Source organism: Varanus komodoensis, unplaced genomic scaffold, assembly GCF_004798865.1.
Source record: "Varanus komodoensis strain SLA01 unplaced genomic scaffold, ASM479886v1 scaffold9, whole genome shotgun sequence".
NCBI classification, from domain to species: domain Eukaryota; kingdom Metazoa; phylum Chordata; class Lepidosauria; order Squamata; family Varanidae; genus Varanus; species Varanus komodoensis.
Window position 1 is genome coordinate 447,547 of NW_025336598.1, and position 21,438 is coordinate 468,984.

Below are 21,438 nucleotides of genomic sequence, written 5' to 3' on the forward strand. Positions count from 1 at the left end.
AACATGGGTAGATATTAAGTATTGGACCAGCAAAGAAAGAATGCCACTCCTGAGAATGGTATGTCTCATATATACAGAACGGAGCTTGATCATTGCTTCTGCTGCTCGGAGAGCAGGAAGCAAAGCAACTGAAGGAACAAAGAGAGTGCTGTAATTTAATATTTTAAAATATATTTTTTAAAATGGGTATGGAATGGGCTTCCATGGGAGGTGGTTGAAGCTCCATCAGTATTTAAGGATAGGCTGGACATACAAATAGTTGGCATGCCATGAGCAGAGCCTAATAGAGCCATGGGTCAGTCTAGGTGGCCCAGGAAGGCCCTTCCGACTTGCTCTGTTTTGTTTCTATGTTTTTTCTATGTTGAGCTCTCTACCAAGGTGCATGCACCTTTCTTTGAACAGTGGCTTTTGATCCATGTTATGAGATTATGCAGCCCAAACATAAACCAGAAGGCTGAAAAGAGAAGTTGCTTCAGTCTACGAATTCTCTCCTAAAAAGACCAGTCTGGCTGGATACTAATCTTGAGCATTCGTACTTGGTGTTCATAGAATCATAGATTGGAAGAGATGGATGGGGCCATAAAGGCCATCGAGTCCAACTCCTTGCTGTTGCAGGACACCATGTTACACCATCCCACTCAGATGGCTGTCCAGTTTCTTTTTGAATGCCTCCAGTGTGGGAGAGCCCACCACCTCTGTAGGCAGCTGGTTGCACTGTTGTATTGCTCTGAGAGTGAGGAAGCTTTTTCTCATGTCCAGCCTGAATCTGGGTGTTGCAACTTGAATTGATTATTCTGTGTCCTACACTCTGGTATCAGCAAGAAGAGATCTTGACCTTCCTCTTTGTGACAGCCTTTGAGGTACTTACAGAAGGATATGCTGTCCCCCCTCAGTCTACGCTTCTCAAGGCTGAACATGCCCAGTTCCTTCAGTCTCTCCTCATACAGCAGTGTTTCCAAACTCTGGATCATTTTTGTTGTCCTCCACTGGACCCTTTCTAATTTACCTGCATATTTCTTTAATCTTGGTGCTCAGAACTGCACACAGTATTCCAGGTGAGGTCTGACTAGTGAGGAGTATAGAGAAACTACTACTTCTTGTGATTTGGAAGTAATACTTCTGTTAATGCATCCCAAAATAGCATTTGCCCTTTTAGCAGCTGCATCACATTGTTGGCTTATGTTTAGCCTATTGTCCACAATTACTGCAAGATCTTTTTCTTGTTCAGTTCTGTTGAGCCACGTATTCCCCATCTTGTATCGATGCCTTTGGTTTCTTTTTCCTAGATGGAGAACTTGGCACTTGCCCTTATTGAATTTCATTCTATTGGTTTCAGCCCAGTGTTCAAGTTTATCAAGATTGCCCTGGATCTTCATTCTGTTTTCTAGGGTGTTTGCTATTCCATTCAGTTTTGTATCATCTGCAATTTGATTATCTTTCCTTGTACTTCCTCATCTAAATCAGTAATAAAGATGTTGAAGAGCACTGAGCCCAGGACTGAATCCTGTGGCACCCCACTAGTTATCTCCATCCAATCTGAGAAGGTGCCATTGATGAGCATTCTGTGTGACCAAGTAGCAGCCAATTTTGCATCCACCTAATAGTTTTTCCATCTAGTCCAGTTTTTGCTAATTTGCTTATCAGAATGTTGCATGGCACTATGTCAAAAGCTTTGCTGAAGTCTACACAGATTATGTCTACAGTGCTCCCTTTGTCCATTTGGGAGGTTACCCAGTCAAAAAATGAGATTAAATTAGTCTGACACAATTTATTTTTGATAAATCCATGTTGACTTCTATTAAGCACTGCATTTTCTTCAAGATGCTGGCAGATGAATTTTTCAATAATTTGCTCCAGAATTTTTCCAGGGATTGACGTCAGACTAACTGGTCTATAGTTCCCAGGTTCATCTCCCCCCCCCCTTTTTTTTTGAAGATAGGGACAGCATTAGCCTTTCTCCAGTCATCTGGCACTTCTGTTTTCCAAGATTTATCGGATAGCCAGTGGTTCTGAGAGTTCGTCCACTAGCTCTTTTATGACTCTGGGATGGAGTTCATCAGGCCCTGGAGATTTGAAAGTGTTTATTCCACCTAGGTATTGCTTGACCATTTGTCTGTCACTCTTGGGCTGCCATCTCTCACTTCCAGATTGAACTTCCACTTGATTGCAGATTTCCTTGTGGGAGAAGACTGAGGAGAAGTAGGAATTGAGCCTCTGCCTTTTCTTTGTCATCTGTTATCACTCTGTCATCCACTTTAAGTACCTGGACACCCTTCTCTTACTCATGTCTTTTGTTCTGGATCTATCTGAAGAAGGCTTTCTTGTTGTGCTTAGCATCCCTTGTGGTTTCGGCAAGGGGCGGCATAGAAATGTTATAATAATAATAATAATAATAATAATAATAATAATAATAATAATAATAATCTTAGTTCATTTTCTGCTTTAGCCCTCCTGATGCAATTCTCGCAATTCCTTGCTATTTGTTTAAATTCTTCTTTTGTGGCCTGGCCCTGTTTCAACTTCCTGTACATGTTCTTTTTTCTTTCAGGCTGTCACTGAACCCTTTGTGGAGCCATGTGGACTTCCTCTGCTGTCTTCTACACTTTTTTCTTGATGGAATTGTTCGTAGATGTGCTTCAAGAATCTTCTTTTTCAAGATTTCCCATCCCCCTTGGACACTTTTCCCCTTAAGGGTGTGTTGCCATGGCACTTCGCTTATCATTTTTTCTGAGTTTGTTAAAGTTGGCTTTCCTGAAGTCCAGGATGCTTGTTTCGCTTCAGTAATCCTTTGTCGTTTTCATAATTGACAATTCAAATATTACATGGTCACTTTCCCCCAGAGTTCCCATGGTTGTTATTTTGCCCACCAGGCCATCCCTGTTAGTATTAAATCCAGTATAGCTGATCCTCTCGTACCTTCCTCTACTTTCTGCTGGAGAAAGTTGTCAGCAACACATGTCAGCAATCTCTTGAAAGGGCCATGCTTGGCAGAATTTGTCTCCCAGTATATATCGGGGAAATTGAAGTACCCCATAGTGACTACATCATTCTTCTTGGAAATGCTGGCAAGTTGCTTTTCAAAGGTTGCATCCTTGACCTCTTTTTGACTGGGTGGATGGTAATATATGTCAACAATTATGTTTTTCTTATTTTTTGCTCCCTTTAAATTTAGCCAGATGCTTTCAGTGGACTACTAAGTTCTTCTTGAATTTTGTGCTGATATATGTATCTCTCACATATAGTGCAACTCCACCTCCCTTTTTGTCCTTTCTATTTTTCTTGAACAGGATGTATCCATCAATTGTAGAGTTCCAGTCATGTGAGTCATCCCACCAAGTTTCTGCTATTCCTATAAGATCATAATTGCCCTCGTGTACTATAAGCTCAAGTTCGTGTTGCTTGTTTCCCATAACCTGGGCATTGGTGTAGAGACATCGAAGTTCATTCTTGCTGTGCCCTGGTTTTCTTTCTACGTTTTCTGGGAGACTGGTGCTGGGCCCTGCTTGAGGTTTTTTCTCTGTTGAAATTTATAAGTCTTTGCCAGGTGCTGGTATGTCATGCTGCACATCTCCCTCCCCTATAGGTTTTAGTTTAAAGCTCTTCTGATGAAGTTTCTCATGTGGTGGCCGAACACCTGCTTCCCAGTCTTTGTGAGGTGAAGCCCATCATTTGCCAGTAGTCCATCTTCCAGGAAGCTTAGCTTGTGGTCCCAGAATCCAAATCTCTCTTTATGGCACTACCATCGTAGCCAGTCATTCACTTTTTTTCTCTAACAGTTCCTCTTCCACATACTGGTAGGATTGAGGAGAAGACTATCTGGGTCCCAGTGGTTTTTATTTTAATCCCTAGAGCTTTGAATTTGGAATTTATATCAGCAAAAGTTCTCATGACAGTGTAATTAGTTCCCATGTGGAAGAGAAGGAAGGGGTATTTGTCAGTGGGTCGTATGAGTTGTGTGAACTTGCTGGCTATATCTTTAATTTTGGCGCCAGGGAGACAGCATACTTGGTGATTCTCATATCATCACAACATACATATTTTTCCATTCTTCTGCACAAGGCGGAATCTCCCACAACTAGCACTCTTTTCCTTTTGTTGCAAATTTTACTATCCTTTTCCTTGTTTGATTGGCCTTTTGTCTCCAAAAAGAGAGTTATTCAGTGTGTCATGTAGTTCTTTTACAATGGGTTTCTCACCAGTCTCTTTCTCAAGCAACTCAAAGTGGTTTGAGAGTTCCACTGCTTCCATGGGTGCAGGGTGTTTTCTAGTTCTTCTGCATCTAACCGTCACCCTGTTCCAGCAAGTTTTCTCATTTTCTCTTCTCTCAGGGTTCTCTTCTGCTGCCTTGGCTTGCTGCTGTTCTTCTTCCTTCTGGACTACATTTACATGTTGCAGGTTCTCCACTCTGTCTAGAAACTCTTCATTTTCTTTTACTGTCAGAAGGGTGGACACTCACTGCTCCAGTGCTCTCATTTTTTCCTGTAATAGAGGTACTAGTGTGCAGCAGTTGCAGTTGTTGCAAGGCACCATTGTGGAGTCTTCTTGGTGCATTGCTTGCACCACTGCATACAGCAGGGGATTTAAGGTGAAAAGCTGTTGGGTTTGAGAGACAAATTTGGGAATCTATTACCACACTGACTACTCTATGCCCACCAGGTCTCCCTGCCTGAATTAATAGAGGTAGTCTTAGGGATGGTATTGGGAACTTGTAAGATGATTATCCAGGTAGATATCATCATCAATTTAATTTCTGTACTGCCCCATAGCTCTCTGGGTGGTTTACAGTAAGGAATAAAACACAACACAAAGCAAATAAATAAAACAATAAAGTGAAAAGAGTTAACATTAATTTAAAATAGCTTAAAATGCAATAAAAAGATCCAGCAAGAAGAATTATCAGAATAACCAGAGATCTTTAAAGGCACTGAACAGATGGGCCACCAGCTGAAGGTGCTCTGAACCACTGAGGCAATCTGAACCTCAAGTCACCAAGATGGTTCAAGGAGCACCCCCAAGCTACATACCTGTTCCTTCAGGGGGAGTGCAACCCCTTTTTTAAGTTATCATAAATAGAAAAGAATGTGGGGGCTGACCCAGCAGGTCCGATGTTTCTGATGATTGATGTTGTTTTTAGTTTCCTTTTGTTTTAGGGTTATTTTGAATAAAACATATTTTTTTAAAAAAGGGGGGGAGCGCAACCCCATCCAGAACAGGTTGAATATCCTCCATACAGGTAAAGGACCCACCCACCGTCTTTGCCTTGTCTGGATTGAGTTTGTTTGTTTAGCCCTCATCCAGTCAATTTTTGCAGCCAAGCACGGGCTTAGCACATCCACAGCCTCACCTGATGATGATGATGATGAAAAGGGCAAATAGAGCAGTGTGTTATCAGCATATTGATGACAGTACACTCCAAAACTCCAGATGACCCCCACTCAGTGGTTTCATGTAGATGTTCAATAGCAAGGGAGGGATTCCATGCTGCAGAATCCACAGGGTTAAACAATGCTCCCCAAGCACTACATTCTGGAGACAACCCTTTAAGTAGGAGAGGAACCAGTGCCCCTGACTCCCATTTCAGCCAGTCACTCCAGAAGGATACCATTGCTGATGGTATCAAAAGCCACTGAGAAGTCCAGCAGTATCAACAGGATTGCACTACTCTGTCCTTCTTCCAGCATAGATCATCATACAGGGCACCCAAGGCTGTTTCTTTATCAAAACCAGGCCTGAACTCTGGCTGAAATGGATTCAGATAATCAGTCTCATCCAAGAACATCTGGAGTTCATTAGCAACCACCCTCACTAGAAACTTGCCCAGGAAAGGAATATTTGCTACTGGCCTGTAGTTATTAAATTTTTCCAGGTCAAGGGAAGGTTTCCTGAGAAGTGGTCTCTCTACCACCTCTTTAAGGCAGCATGGGACCACTCCCTTTTGCAAAGAGGCATTGATGACCTCCCTGGCCCAGCCAGTTATTCCTTCCTAGCTTGCTGTTATAAGCCAGTAGGAGCGAGGATCCAGTAAAGAGGTGATCACATGAACCTGTACAAGCACTTTGCCCATGTCCTCAAGCTGTATCAATTGAAACTCATTCAATAAAACTGGACCAAACTGTGCTCTGGATATTTCCACAGATTCTACAGCTATAACCCTACAGTGCAAGTCCTGGCAGATGCACACGTTTTATAAGATGCAATCATATCAACAGCCTGGGTCATTTCTGCATTCCACAGAGTGACCAGGACTTCAACAGGAGTGCCAGCTGTATCAGCCAGAAAATTCTCCAAAACCCTCTGGAAACCACTCAGACCCATTAGCCCCTGGGGGCAGAGCATCTTAATGGGTCCCAGTGCCCAGTGCTTTTTTTTAAATTATTGACTTGGATTAGGAAGTGCAGGGAATAATTAACAAATTCGCAGATGACACAAAACTGGGTGGGATAGCTAATACTCTGGAAGACAGAAACAAGATTCTAGGTGATCTTGATAGGCTTGGGATGCTGGTCTGAAAACAATAGATTGAAATTCAATAGGGACAAATGCCAAATTCTGCACCTAGGAAAAAGAAACCAAATGCATTGCTAGAAGATGGAGAATAATTGACTCAAGAATCCTGCTAGTGAGGATCTGGAATTGTTGTAGATCATTGCTGAATACTTACTGCTGCATATGAGTCAATAATTTGTTGTCGCTGCGAAAAAGTGTAAATGCTATTTTAGGCTGCATTAATGCAAGTATCCTTTCCAAATCCCATTAAGTACTAGTTCAGGCTAGATATCAGGAAAAGTTTCCTCACTGTCAGAGCAATACAGGTGTGGAACCAGTTGCCTAGAGAGGTTGTGGGCTCTCCACACTAGAGACATTCAGAAAGAAACTGGACAGTCATCTGAGTGGGATGGTATAAACTGGTGACGTGCAACAGCAGGGGGTTGGACCCAATAGCCTTCTTGGACCCTTCCAACTCTCCTATTCAGTGACTCTGGTTAGGCCTCATCCAGAATGTTGTGTCCAGTTCAGTTTAAGAAAGATGCAGACAAGCTGGAAAGGAGACAGAGGAAGGCAACAAGGATGATCCAGGACTGGAGACAAAGCCCTGTGAGAAGAGCTTGAAAGAACTGGGTATGTTTAAAGACTGAGGAGAGAGATGATAGCACTCTACAACTCTTTGAAAGGCTGTCACAAAGTGGAAGGACAGTATCTCCCACAGGGCAGAACATGGACTAACAGGATCAAATGACAGGAAGCTAGCTGTCAGGAACATTTCCTGACTGCTAGAGCAGTACAACAGTGGAACCAATTAGAGAGGTAATGGGATCTCCCACACTAGAAGCATTCAAGATGCAACTGGACAGCCATCTAATAGAAACGGTTTAACATGGAGTCCTGCACTGAGCAGGAGATTGACTTTCTTCCCCCTTCCAACTCTACTATTCTATTATTCTAAAAACCACTGTCAGTTTAAATCTCAGCAGGTGATGATCTGACCATGACAAAGGGACTGAGTCAAAGCCCCCACACTCAGAGCACCATTCTAGAGAAAAAGTCTAGAGTATGCTCTGCCGCATGCATTGGGTCAATGACATGTTGGACAGCTTCATAGATGGTTGCATAGCCAGCAGTGTGGCTTCTAGATTGAGACAGGTATTACTACCATTCTGTATGACTTTGGTGCACCCACAACTGGAGTATTGTGTTCAGTTTTGGGCCCCTCGTTACAGGAAGGATATAGCCAGGTTAGAGTCAGTGCAGCATAGGGCCACAGGGTTGGTGGTCGGTTTGCAGGGAAAGCCATATGAGGCGAGACTGTGAGGGAACTGGGTCTTTTCAGCCTAGAGGAGACTTTGAGGGGATCTGTTGGCAACATACAGGTATGTGAGGGGGTGTCACATGGAGATGGGTAGAGACCTGTTCTCCCCTGCAGAGGAAGGCAGGGTGCACTCCAATCAAGCAAAGCTCAGAGAACCCAGGTTCAAGTTAGATGCCAGGAAGGACTTCCTGACAGTTAGGACCCTGAAGGTATGGAATCGGCTTCCACGGGATGTGGTTGAGGCCTCATCGGTGAGGGTGTTCAAGGCTAGGCTAGACATGCACATGGTGGGCATGTTGTGAACGGAGCCGGCTGGAGCTGGGGATCAGACTAGATGGCCCGGGAGGCCCCTTCGGACTCGCTCTGTTTCTATGTTTCTATGACCTTGATGGCTTTACCAGGTTTTATTGATTTACCAGCCATGACCATTTCTGGAGAGAGCCTAACCATGGTGATCCATGTTTTGATAACCTCCTAACCGGACTAGTGGAGCATGTTATATGTGCCCCTGAAGACCACACCAAAACTTCAGCTGGAGTTCTACCTGGTACAGCTAGGCTTGTACACATTTTCCTTCCTTCATTCCTATATCACTTGTAGCTGAAGCACGTTATACTCATTTTCAAATAGCTTCACTGTCTACACACATGCATCTGGTCCAAGTTCATAATTTTGAAACTCCGAATTGCTCAGGACCCAAAAGTGATGATGCAACTCTGGCTTTACCAAATTTCCTGTGTTAAGATGCCTCTTAATCAGAGGTGGATATTTAGAAAGTATTATTAACAAATGGAAGTGGACAGTGACACCCTCACCATGGAATGCCTTTCTTATAACAGTTTGCCTTATGCCAATGCTGCAATCTTTCTGGTGCTAGAGTCTGCAAATAAAGGAGTAAAGAAGAGGGTTTCTGGCCCATGTAGGCCTGTGGATCATCTTTTCTCTTAAATGAATTGAGGGTTTCATACCAAAAAGATTTTCAAAGTAACCAGTTCAGTGGTCATGTACGAGCTCCTATCTGTGGCTTCCACCCTGTCAAGGCGTGCAGCCCAGTATGTAAACAATCCACACATTCTAGAGCAATAAAACTAAAGTCCTTTAATGTTAATTGTCTACAAGATTTACAACTCTATAGATAAGTTGCCTAATAGCAGTCCTTGCTAAGCAGATGTTAACTCTCTATTGGCTTCTCTTCCCAAGCCCACATGGGATCAATCTCCCAAGTCACGCCTTTCCTCCCTCTTACGTAATAAACTTTGCCGCTGTTCATATCTGCGTAAAATACGTCTGTTTTCAAGCTTTTGAGAAATCCACAACACCTATTGTGTCTTCTGTTTCCGGCTCAGGGAGATCAGCATCAGAGGGGGAAGAGGCAGTTTGCTCTGCCTCCTTCTGAGTAGAATTTACAGCTTCCTCTTTCTCATGACTCTCTGTCTCTGATAAAGGTCCAGGCGTTTGTTCAATGTGCTGGGGGTCAGAGGAAGACGCAGCAGCTGGCTCAGCTGTCTCTGCATTGGGTTGTGAGGTTGACTCTTGGGCACTGGGTGTCAAGTGTAAGGTCTCCTCATAAGTCACTGTTTCTGTCGGGGCTTCATGCATGACACACCCAGTAGGTAAGGATACACAGTTATCCATTTGAATTCTTTTCTGAGAAAGTTTGCTGTCCTCTTCTATTCATTTTTTCATTTATTTATTTTATTATTTATTTCTTAATTTTACAGACCACTTTAATAGTCCTACCAGACCCTCTAAGCAGTTCACATCACAACAATATAAAACAATAAAACGGTTAAAACAATAAGCATACAACATTATTATAAATATAACAGTTATATAAAACAGCTGAGAGTATTAAAAATCTGGTGAATTAAGAACATAAAACAATTTATTTGTATGCTGTCCTGAGATCTTGTATAATAGGATGGCATACAAAAGCTTTTAATAAATAAATAAATAAATAAATAAATAAATAAATAAAATCAATTACCATAAAAGTCAATTATTAAAATGTATGGAGAATAAAACTGTTTTTACCTGGCACCAAAAAGGTTATAATGAAGGCTCCAGGCAAACTACTTTAGGATTGCTATTCTAAAGTATAGAATAGATGGGGCAATATTACAGATGGGGCAATATTACTGAAAAAGCCCCTCTTCTGTTCACCATCCTCTCCTCCTTAGGGGATGGCTTTTTCAGAAGGGCTTCTGAGCCTGCCCTAAAGGAATGGGTAGGTATATAATGGAGAAGGTGGTCCTTCAGGTATCCTGATCCCATTCATTCATTCATTTAAAACTTTGTATGCTGTCCTTCACTATCGAGTCTCAGGACGGCTTACATAATTAAAAGCAAAACCATAAAACAGTCAGACAATACAAAAGAATCAGTCAAAACAAGCACTTTGAATTAGGCCCAGCTTTCAACTGATAGCCAATGAAGGTGGTATAAAATTTGCATGATATGGGTGTGTGGACTAGGAACTTGGACTCATGGCCACACAAAATTGAGATGGTTCTCCACAATTGATGGCTCTAGCAATGGGATTGATCTATAGTAGAACTTCCCTCTAGATACTTAAGTTAAAACATTTCTGTCCACCTAGGAATTTTAATTTATGCATATTCTTGCGTATAACGTTTTAGCTGTTTGATATTTGTTTTATGTTACAATTTAATGGATTTCTACCATCATGGTATTCTAAACAGAAGAAAAGTGGCATAAAGGTAAAGGTTTCCCCTTGACATTAAAGTCCAGTCATGTCTGACTCTAGGGGGAAGTGCTCATCTCTGTTTCCTAGCTGAGGGAGCCAGCATTTGTCCATAGACAGTCTCTGTGGTCATGTGGCTGTCATGACTAAACACCAAAGTGCACGGAATGCTGTTTACCTTCCCACCAAAGTGGTACCTTTTTATGTACTTGCATTTGCATGCTTTCGAACTGCAGGTTTGGCAGGAGCTGGGACAGAGCAAAGGGAACTCACCCCGTTGTGCAGATTCAAACCGGCAACCTTCGATCAACCAGCCCAGCAGCACAGCAGTTTAAACCACTGCACCGTACACATTTTAAATAAAATGCTGGGGACCCTGAATTCCTTGGAAGTTTATTACAGATATTCAATAATGGCTGATGAACTTTGCTGAAGAACAGCATGACAACCCATTACTGCTTTTTCATTGTACTTCATAAGCACATTATATATTGCTTTATGAAGCATTCTGTTAACATGGACCAGCACTAAGGCACAGCTGGCCTCAACGTCCTGGTGAGCCTCTTGCATCTTTAGTGTGGCAAAGATTATGTTCCAGAATCCTCTGTAACACAGAAGGGTTGTGTGGCAGATGAGCACATGCTCCATGATGGACAAATAAATATGGAGTGTTCATCTGAAGTTTGAAATTCTGTAAATCACTACTGTAGCCAGAATACTGCAAGTCCACTGTGACAAAAAGATCAGGTAGACAGTGCAATTCCCCAAACAGTGGCTGCCTAATATCCTCACTCCTGTATCATGCCTTTTGTGGCGCTAGCCTAGCCCCACATGCCAACATAGTGATAGGAACTGTACCTGTACACTTCCTACAAGTAGAAGCAAATGTGAAAATGCACATAAAGACCAGTCAGTAGTGAACTGGCTTCAAATGTGGGGTTGACAGGGATGGATGTGTTAAGAAAACAGGTAGTTGGAGCACTTATTAGGAGTCCTGAATCAGTTTTTTTACCTTGCATTCAAATTCCATATTTTGACTTAAGTGGATTAGCTCTTCGGTACTCTTCATGCGTTGGACATTTTCATTGCAATCTTTGATGAGCTGCAGAAAGGAAAGTACTATCAGGATATGAATGACTGAAGAATGGGAGTAATTAGGAAGACAGTGGTGAAAGAAACAATCTGACAGTTTAGGAAGGTGTTACAAACATTTGTTTCTGAAGGGACTGATAGAATTTTGCTTGTTTTTGAAATCTGAGGTATCAAACCATTTTGAATTGCATCCAGAATGTACCAATTGTCATTTGGCAATGACAATCTAGCAGTTAACTTCTAGTTGGTGACATCCCCTCCCAAGCAGGCAACTCCTGTGTACAATGTCTACACGAGAATATCATGTTATAAGAAGCAGTAAAAATTCTAAAACTATGTTACTGCCTTCCCTAGTTGTGTCCTTTGTATTTTATGATGCCTTGAAAAAGGATGGGTGCATAAGATGGTGGTAGGGGAGAGATACTGATTCATAACAATATTGTTCATAAGTGGATTTATTCATCAACCAATACATATCTTGTGTATAAATATGTATACACAACCAATACGTATCTTCCTGAAAGAACTGTGTGAGGTTCTGAGGCAGTACCAGGCCTCCCTCTTCTGGCCAGAGACAAGAATAGCAGCGCTGGTGGTTGCAGGACCGGATCCACATTCAATCACAGCCACCGGGGATGTTACGAGCACCACCTGAGAATCCTGAGGGAACTGCTATATAAGAACTGGCTCTTCCCTTTAGATGTTGCATCAGCAATAAAGGGTCTTGAGATTGTTGGAGCTCCCTATGCCTTCTGGAAACTCTGCCCATCGCCTTACTCCGGCCTCTGCTTCTGGACCATGCCCAGCTTCACCTGCTCCAGTTTTTGCTCCAATCCCGGGTATCCGCTTCTCCTCAGCTTGTCTCTCTGGCGTTCAACTCCTGACTGACATTGACTGCTCTGCTCTAATCAGATTGGCCTGCCTTGCACTTCTATTACCCACCTTGATCTCTGGACAACATAGAAACAGAGCGAGTCAGAAGGGGTCTCACAGGCCATCTAGTCAGACCCCCGGCTCCACTCATGACATGCCTACCATGTGCATGTCCAGCCTATCTTTGAACACCCTCACCGATGGGGCCTCAACCACCTCCCATGGAAGCCCATTCAATACCCTCAGAGTCCTAACTGTCAGGAAGTCCTTCCTGGCATCCAAATGGAACCTTGGGTCCCTGAGCTTTGCTCCATTGGAGCGTGTCCTGCCTACCCCTGCAGAGGAGAACAGGTCTCTACCCATCTCCGTGTGACATCCCCTCACATACCTGTATGTTGCCAACATATCCCCTCTGAGTCTCCTCCAGGCTGAAGAGACCCAGTTCCCTCAGTCTTGCCTCATGCGGCATCCCCTGCAAACCGGCCACCAACCTTGTGGCCCTACCCTGCACTGACTCTAACCTGGCTATATCCTTCCTGTAATGAGGGGCCCAAAACTGAGCACAATACTCCAGTTGCGGGCGCACCAGAGTCGCACAGAGTGGTAGTAATACCTCTCGATCTAGAAGCCACATTTCTGGCTATGCAACCAAGGGTGGTGTTCACCCTCTAGACCACCGCATCACAGTGCTGACTCATGTTTAGCCTGCAGTCCACCAGTACCCCGAGGTCCCTTTCACAAGTGCTGCTCTCCAGCCACTTGTCACCTAACCTGTACCTATGACAGCTATTCCTATGCCCCAAGTGCAAGAACTTGCACTTATCCACATTGAATGCCATCCTGTTGTCTCCTGCCCTCTTCCATAGTCTGTTCTGATCCTTTTGGATCGGGAGTACCTGCTCCTCAGTTGTGGCCACTGCTCCTGTTTTAGTATTGTCTGCCAATTTGATCAGCAGACTGTTCACCCCTTCTTCCATATCATTGATGAAAAGATTAAACAGGATCGGCCCCAGGACAGAGCCCTGGGGGACCCCACTTGTCACTGGCCACTGGCCACCATCCCGATGATTCCCCGTAAATGGTTACCTTCTGCTTTCGGTCAGTCAACCATGCCCTAATCCACTGGACAGTGCTTTGGTGTATCCCAAAACTTCTCAGTTTCTCAACCAGGATATCATGGGGCACTGTCAAAGGCCTTGCTGAAATCCAGGTAAACCACATCCACTGCATCCCCTCCATCTAGCCATCTCGAAACCTTGTCATAGAATTCCAGAAGGTTTTTCTGGCAGGATCTGTTTTTGTGGAAGCTGTGTTCTGTGGCTGCCAGCCGCCCTTCACTATCTAGCATCACTAGATCTCTCTCTATTATGAGCCTTTCCATTGTTTTTCCTACAATGGATGTAAGGCTAACAGGTCTGTAATTCCCCATGTCCCTTCTACTACCCTTTTTGAAAATTGGGACCACTGATGCCACCCTCCGGTCCTCTGGAACTTCACCCGTTCTCCACGAGGCCTCAAAAATGGAGGCCAGCGGGCGTGAGAGAACCCCTGTCAACTCTCTAAATACTCTCGGGTGTAACCCGTCAGGACCTGGCGCCTTTGCAATGTCCAATGCCCTGAGGAGCCCCTTGACTTCTAGGGGGGGTGACTCTAATCTGTGCCCCTAAGTCCCCGGCCTCATCTAATCTCAAATGCAGATCTCCCCCGTCCTGCTTTGGGGAGAACACAGAGGCAAAATAGTCATTTAGCATCTGCGCCTGTTCCCTCATATCAGTCACTGGATCTCCTTCCTCATTTAGTGGTCCCACCACTTGTCTCCCCTTCCTCTTCCTATTTACATGCTGAAAGAAGCACTTTTTGTTGCTCTTGATATTTTTGGCAAGTCTCAGCTCATAATCAGCCTTAGCCTTGTGAAGAATCCTTCTGCAACGGGCCTCCTCCTCCCGGTACACCCTTCTGTCTATTTCCCCCAGTACCCATTTCCTATGGAGGTTCCTCTTTCGTCTAATCCCTCTAACCACCTCCTTTCGCATCCATAGCGGCACTCTCCTCCACCTCCCCACCTTACTGACTAGAGGTATTGTCAAGGCTTGCGCCTCCAAAACCTCCCTTTTGAATGCCATCCACCCCTCCTCAACTCACTTTCCTTCCAGCGATTTGGAATGGGCCTGTATATTGTATTGGTTGTCTGGGGTTAGGGTTAGGGTGGCCTGACCTGATTCCCAGTCACCCAGGCCCCAGACACTGACAAACTGCTAGCATTCAGTGTGTTTGAAAGGCTTCCTGTTAACACTGTCTGCTCTGTTGGAAGTGTTAGAGGATATTTATATTATAATTTGGATATGGTGTGAGATTTTAAAAAGTGCATCACGTGTGATGGTCCAGCTCAGAGAAATTCATGGATCCCCTGTGATACTGAAGATCACTTACACAAAATACACTGGTACCTTTGCTCACAAAATTAATCCATTCCACAACTCTGGTTGTGACCCAAATTGGTTGTGACCCAAGTGAAACTTCCCCATAAGATTCAATGTAAATAAGGTTAATCTGTTCTGTAATTATTTTTTATCAGAAAAATTTAAAACAAAGTCACAAAGAACAAGAAAGTAAAAAAGTGCAGTACAGTGGAGAACACTAACCTAGGTGTGGGGGAGAGGTTATTGTTTTGAGGGAGAGTCCCCCTCCATAAGGACATTGGGGAGATCTCTTTCAGGGGTTTCCTCTCTTCTTTGTCTCTTAGCTGCAGGGTCAATTTTGGTGAAAAATATGTCTATAGTCACTTGTTTTTTGTGTAGTCACTTGGGGGTTGGGGGAGAGTTGGCCGTGATTATGCTGGTAAGGGGGGCAGATGGCCGAGATTGCGCCCATCTTTCCTGCAGGAGTGCACCTGTGATCATGCACATCTTCCCTGCATGAATGCAACTGCGATTATGGCCATCTCCCCACTTGTGGGGGTGGGGAGATGGCCGCGATCTTGGTTACCACCCAATGAGGAGTTCGCAACCCAAGTCAAAATTTTCATGAAATTTTTGTTCGAGACCCGATTTGCTCATGAACCAAGGCGTTCATAAGCCAATGTACCACTGTAGATGCAAGTATGCCTCTAATACTCTTCTACTCTTCTGGCCACCACAACTGGGAAGACAGGGTGGCGGGTGATTGTCGTTGGGGACTCCCTGCTGAGGGGCACTGAGGCGGCGGTGTGCTGCCCCAACCTGGAGACAAGGGAGGTCTGCTGCCCGCTGGGCACACACATCTGGCATGTGAACGACAGAGTGGAGCGTCTTGTTCGCTTCGGAGGTCACCAGCCGCTCCTGGTGATCCATGTGGGCACAAACAACATGGCCAGGCAGGGTGTGGTTGGGATTATCAGGGACTTCAAGGCCATGGGGAAGAAACTCAGGGAGCTAAAGACCCAAGTGGCCTTCTCGTCGATCTTACCGGTCCAGGAATTTGGGCCAGAAAGGGACAGGAGGGTCTCCAAGGTAAATGACTGGCTTAGGGTGTGGTGCCAGAAGGAACGCTTCGGGTTCCTCGACCACGGCACCCAGTTTCTTGCCAATGGACTTCTGGCAAGGGATGGATTGTGCCTCACAAGGATGGAGAAAAGGTCCTTTGGAGATGCTTTAGCGAGCTTCATCCAGAAGAGTTTAAACTGAGCCGGGGGGGGGGGGTTTCAGGCCCCCCAGAAATGTGTCTGTACTGGACAAGTGTGGGGAAAGGATCAGGGCTCTGGGAGTAGGGTTTTTAGAGGTACTGCAGGGACTGACAGGACTCCTACAGAGAGGGACCAGGTATCAGGGAATATGGGAGGAAGGAGGAGGCTGGGAACTCCAAGCAAAGGAAGCGGTGGGAAGGAGTTGAGGTGCATGTACACCAATGCTAGGAGCATGGGTAATAAGCAGGAAGAGCTTGAAGCTCTCCTGGGAATAGGAAGGTATGACCTGGTGGGAATCACAGAAACTTGGTGGGATGAAAGGCAAGAGTGCAATGTGAACATAGAGGGGTATCATCTTTTTAGAAAGGACAGGAAGGGAAAGAGGGGTGGGGGCATGGCATTATACATCAGGGAAGGGGTAGGATGCAGTGAGATAGAATGCAGCACAGATGGGGATTCGGCAGAGGGAATCTGGGTGAAACTTAGGGGTTTTGACAGGGAAAGGGACCTGACAGGGGGGTATGTTATCGCCCTCCAGGTCAACTTGAGACCCTGGATGATGTCCTGACAGGCTAGATTCTAAGGCTATCTCAGGGAGAGACACAGTAATTATGAGAGATTTCAGTCTCCCGGATATTAGTTGGGAGACGCACTTGGCGGTGACAGCCACGTCACGTCGCTTCCTAGAGGCTATAGAGGGAGGGTTTTTCACACAGAGGGTCCAAGAGGTGACGAGAGGGCGAAACATCCTTGACTTGGTCTTGACCAATAGAGAGGAGCTGATAGATGAAGTACAGATTAGGGGAGCTCTGGATGCGAGTAATCACTCCATCCTTTGCTTTGAGATCAGGGAACTGGGGACATACAGCAGGTTGAGCACTAGAAGCTGGGACTTCAAGAGGGCCAACTGTGGCCAACTGAAGGCCAGACTGGGGGAAGTCTCCTAGGATAGGTTACTAGAAGGTAAGCGAGTCGAGGAGGGGTGGATGGCACTCAAAATGGAGGTTTTGGAGGCGCAAGCCTTGACAATACCTCTAGTCAGTAAGGTGCGGGGGTGGAGGAGAGTGCCGCCATGGATGCGAAAGGAGGTAGTTAAAGGGATTAGACAAAAGAGGAACCTCCATAGGAAATGGGTACTGGAGCAAATAGACAAAAGGGTATACCGGGAGGAGAAGGCCTGTTGCAGAAGGATTCTTCGCAAGGCTAAAGCTGATTACGAACTGAGACTTGCCAAGAATATCAAGAGCAACAAAAAGGGCTTCCTTCAGCATGTAAATAGAAAGAGAAATGGGAGACAAGTGGTGGGACCACTAAATAAGGAGGAAGGAGATCCAGTGACTGATATGAGGGAACAGGCACAGATGCTAAATGACTATTTTGCCTCTGTGTTCTCCCCAAAGCAGGACAGGGGCGGATCCGCATAGCAGATTAGATGAGGCCGGGGACTTAGGGGCACAGATTAGAGTCACCCCACAAGAAGTCGAGGGGCTCCTCAGGGTATTGGACATTACAAAGGCACCAGGCCCTGACAGGTTACACCTGAGAGTACTTAGAGAGTTGGCAGGGGTTCTCTCACACTCGCTTGCCTCCATTTTTGAGGCCTCGTGGAGAACGGGTGAAGTTCCAGAGGACTGTAGAGTGGCATCACTGGTCCCAATTTTCAAAAAGGGTAGTAGAAGGGACATGGGGAATTACAGACCAGTTAGCCTTACGTCCATTGTAGGAAAAACAATGGAAAGGCTCATAATAGAGATCTAGTGATGCTAAATAGTGAAGGGAGGCTGGCAGCCACACAACATAGCTTCCTCAAAAACAGGTCCTGCCAGACAAACATTGTGAAATCTATGACAAGGTTTCAACATAGCTAGATGGAAGGGATGCAGTGGATGTGGTTTACCTGGATTTCAGCAAGGCCTTTGACAAAGTGCCCCACGATATCCTGGTTGAGAAACTGAGGAGTTTTGGGATACACCAAAGCACTGTCCAGTGGATTAGGGCATGGTTGACTGACCGAAAGCAGAGGGTAACCATTCGTGGGGAATCGTCGGGATGGTGGCCAGTGACAAGCAGGGTCCCCCTGGGGTCTGTCCTGGGGCCGATCCTGTTTAATCTTTTCATAAATGACATGGAAGAAGGGGTGAACAGTCTGCTGATCAAATTTGCAGATGATACTAAAACTGGAGCAGCGGCCACAACTGAGGAGCAGGTACTTTAGATCCAAAAGGGTTTGGACAGACTATGGAAGTGGGCAGGAGACAACAGGATGGCGTTCAATGTGGATAAGTGCAAGTTCTTGCACTTGGGGCATAGGAATAGCTGTCATAGGTACAGGTTAGGTGACAAGTGGCTGGAGAGCAGCACTTGTGAAAGGGACCTCGGGGTACTGGTTGACTGCAGGCTAAACATGAGTCAGCAGTGTGATGCGGTGGTCAAGAGGGCGAACGCCATCCTTGGTTGCATAGCCAGAAGTGTGGCTTCTAGATCGAGAGAGATGTTAATGCCACTCTATACAACTCTGGTGCAGCCATAACTGGAGTATTGTGCTCAGTTTTGGGCCCCTCATTACAGAAAGGATATAGCCAGGTTAGAGTCAGTGCAGTGTAGGGCCACAAGGTTGGTGGCCGGTTTGCCAGGGATGGGTTATTTTATTTATTTTATTTATTAAGACATTTTTATGCTGCCCCATTCGCCGAAGCCTCAGGGCGGCTTACAACATATGCCGCGAAGTTATGAGGCGAGACTGAGGGAACTGGATCTCTTCAGCCTGAAGGTGACTCAGAGGCGATATGTTGGCGACATACAGGTATGTGAGGGGATGTCACATGGAGATGGTTAGAGACCAGTTCTCCCCTGCAGAGGAAGGCAGGACGCGCTCCAACAGAGCAAAGCTCAGAGAACCAAGGTTCCATTTAGATGTCAGGAAGCACTTCCTGACAGTTAGGACCCTGAGGGTGTGGAATGGGCTTCCACGAGAGGTCATTGGGGCCCCATCAGTGAGGGTGTTCAAAGATAGCCTGGACATGCACATGGTGGGCATGTCATAAGCAGAGCCAGCTGGAGCTTGGGGTCAGACTAGTTGGCCCTGGAGACCCCTTCTGACTTGCTCTGTTTCTATATTTCTACATTGACATGTGCATTCGGCATCTTATGTGGCCCTACACATAAGTGTGGATAGGGAAGTAAATTCCAACTATACTCCAACATTTATCCAAGCCACTTTTTTGGGATACATACAAGTATTATTGCACATAATTGTATCTTGTTTGGGACTACTTCCAAACTTATTATATTCTACAGATCTTAATACAGGGAAGATTCACAGAAGACAAAGATGGGCAGCTCAAGCCTATATAGAATTCAGCTCATCTGTATCTCAAAAATCAAGAGTGTGAGTACTTAAGCTTCTGTGCAGTGGAAATTTCTGAACAATATTTGTTGTGTGCTATAGGCAGATGTGGCAGTGTTGAGAAACAGATTTAGATGTTCATTACCTTCTCAAGAGCATCATATGCCTGTGTGGCTTGTACTTCTTCATCAGTTCCAGGCTGAGTTTTCTTCAATATGTTCTGCAGAATGAAAGTGTATACGGATTTCTAAGAGGTGAAATGCTTGGATCTGTTCTGATTGTTGCTATCTTGCATTGCAGGTGGATTAAAGTTGTTTTAACAAACAATTACTTCCCCAGCATCTATGTCTCTGCTGGATTCCCAGAGGACAATTTCATGGAACACTCAGCTTCCATTCTCTAGAGAGGCTTGACAGAAAGTTGTGTTAGCAGAGATACTACTTTCTCAACACTTCTTTTGCCCTCTGGTTAGCAACTAGAAGATGGGAGCAAGGGAAGACGGCACCTGGCAGGGAAGCAGATTTGCCAGGGGTACAGCCTCTAATTGTTATTGAAAAGCTTAGGTGAACACAAGGAAAATTCATTTAATGAGGGAAATTTCAATGCTGCTTCTGAAAGTCTCCAAAGTACAAAATTATGAGTGCATAGATGTGGAATTAGCCCATGCTCCTGTGGAGAGATTAGAGCTCTGTATGTGACTGGGTCTGCATATGGGCAGTCTGGGGTTCAGCCTCTAATCTCTCTACCTATTTCAAATTAAAGGGCTGGAAACCATTAATTAGTTTTAAAAGGCAAATTACATGCTTAGTTATATCAGATGTCAATGACATACATGTAGATCTCCCTGGAATAAACAAGTGGAGACCTAGTTCTTTCCCTATTTTTATCTTTATTACATTTATTGTCAGGGAAAAGGGTAATGCAACAACGCCTGTGCTATAGCTGTCTCACATGAGATCAGGGAGGGTAGTTGCCTAGGGAACTGTGAGCTTGGTGCCTCCAGCACCTGTACCTGGAGAAGGAGTTTAAGACGTGTGATGCGCTGGAATGGAAGGATGAGGAAGGATTTAAGGGAAAGCCGCTGACAAACAGGATCACTTTCCAGTCTCTCCAAGACCTGTTGGAAGGCAGGAACACCGTTCCTAACAGAGAAGAAATGACACGTCTAATTACATGCAGATAGTTTTAGCATTCCACCTCTTCAACCAGCAGCATGGATGCCAAGGGCAGCATGGAGTTTGGACAAGAACTGGAGTTGCAAGACCCAGGTTATCATGGCACAAGTGAAGCCTGCATTCCTACCAGGTCTGCCACTACTGTACTGCTACCTGCCCCTTGCTCAAAGGCAGAAACACCAGACAAGTATGTGTGTGGCTGCAAATTTAGTTTTACTACATTTATATCACACCTTTATTTTCTTGCAAGGAATCTAAGGCAGCTTACATGGTGGTCTTTTTCTCTCCATTTTACCCCCAACAAGCCCATGAGTTTCACCTCCATCTTAACTGCTGCGAGGTATGTTAGACTGAACGTCAGTGAGTGACTCAAAGTCATTCAGTTAGCTCCAAGACAAAGGGCATGGATGCATTTCAGTGACACATTTACAGAATGGCTACCAACTCTGCAGTATAGAAATGGTTTTTCAGCAAAACGTTAAGTGGTAACCTCATCCAGTAAGAGCAGCCCTCCTCCTCATTCAGGATCATTTCCTTTGTTGTTGTTAGTTGCGAAGTCATGTCTGACCCATCGTGACCCCATGGACAACATTCCTCCAGGCCTTCCTGTCCTCCACCATCTCCCAGAGTCCACTTAAGCTCACACCAACTGCTTCAGTGACTCCATCTAGCCACCTCATTCTCTGCCATCCCCTTCTTCTTTTGCCATCTATTGTTCCCAGCATTAGACTCTTCTCCAGGGACTCCTTCCTTCTCATTAGGTGGCCAAAGTATTTGAAT

At 45.0% G+C, this 21,438-nt stretch overlaps 1 protein-coding gene and 1 long non-coding RNA gene across 2 annotated transcripts in view; one reads left to right on the plus strand and one right to left on the minus strand.

The window, feature by feature from the left end:
* The window catches only part of ARHGEF5 (Rho guanine nucleotide exchange factor 5), a 70,259-nt gene that overhangs the window by 8,475 nt on the left and 40,346 nt on the right, over positions 1-21,438 (minus strand). The window contains exons 9-11 of the mRNA XM_044417604.1: positions 20,496-20,625; positions 19,629-19,703; positions 11,524-11,613 (exon numbers count right to left, since the gene is read on the minus strand). Coding sequence (XP_044273539.1) covers positions 11,524-11,613; positions 19,629-19,703; positions 20,496-20,625 — 295 coding nt within the window. The remainder of the gene's footprint in view (positions 1-11,523; positions 11,614-19,628; positions 19,704-20,495; positions 20,626-21,438) is intronic.
* Positions 2,803-12,308, plus strand: LOC123016898. Its single transcript, XR_006413489.1, has 3 exons — positions 2,803-3,241; positions 4,162-4,172; positions 12,285-12,308. It is a non-coding gene; the product is annotated as an uncharacterized LOC123016898 (long non-coding RNA).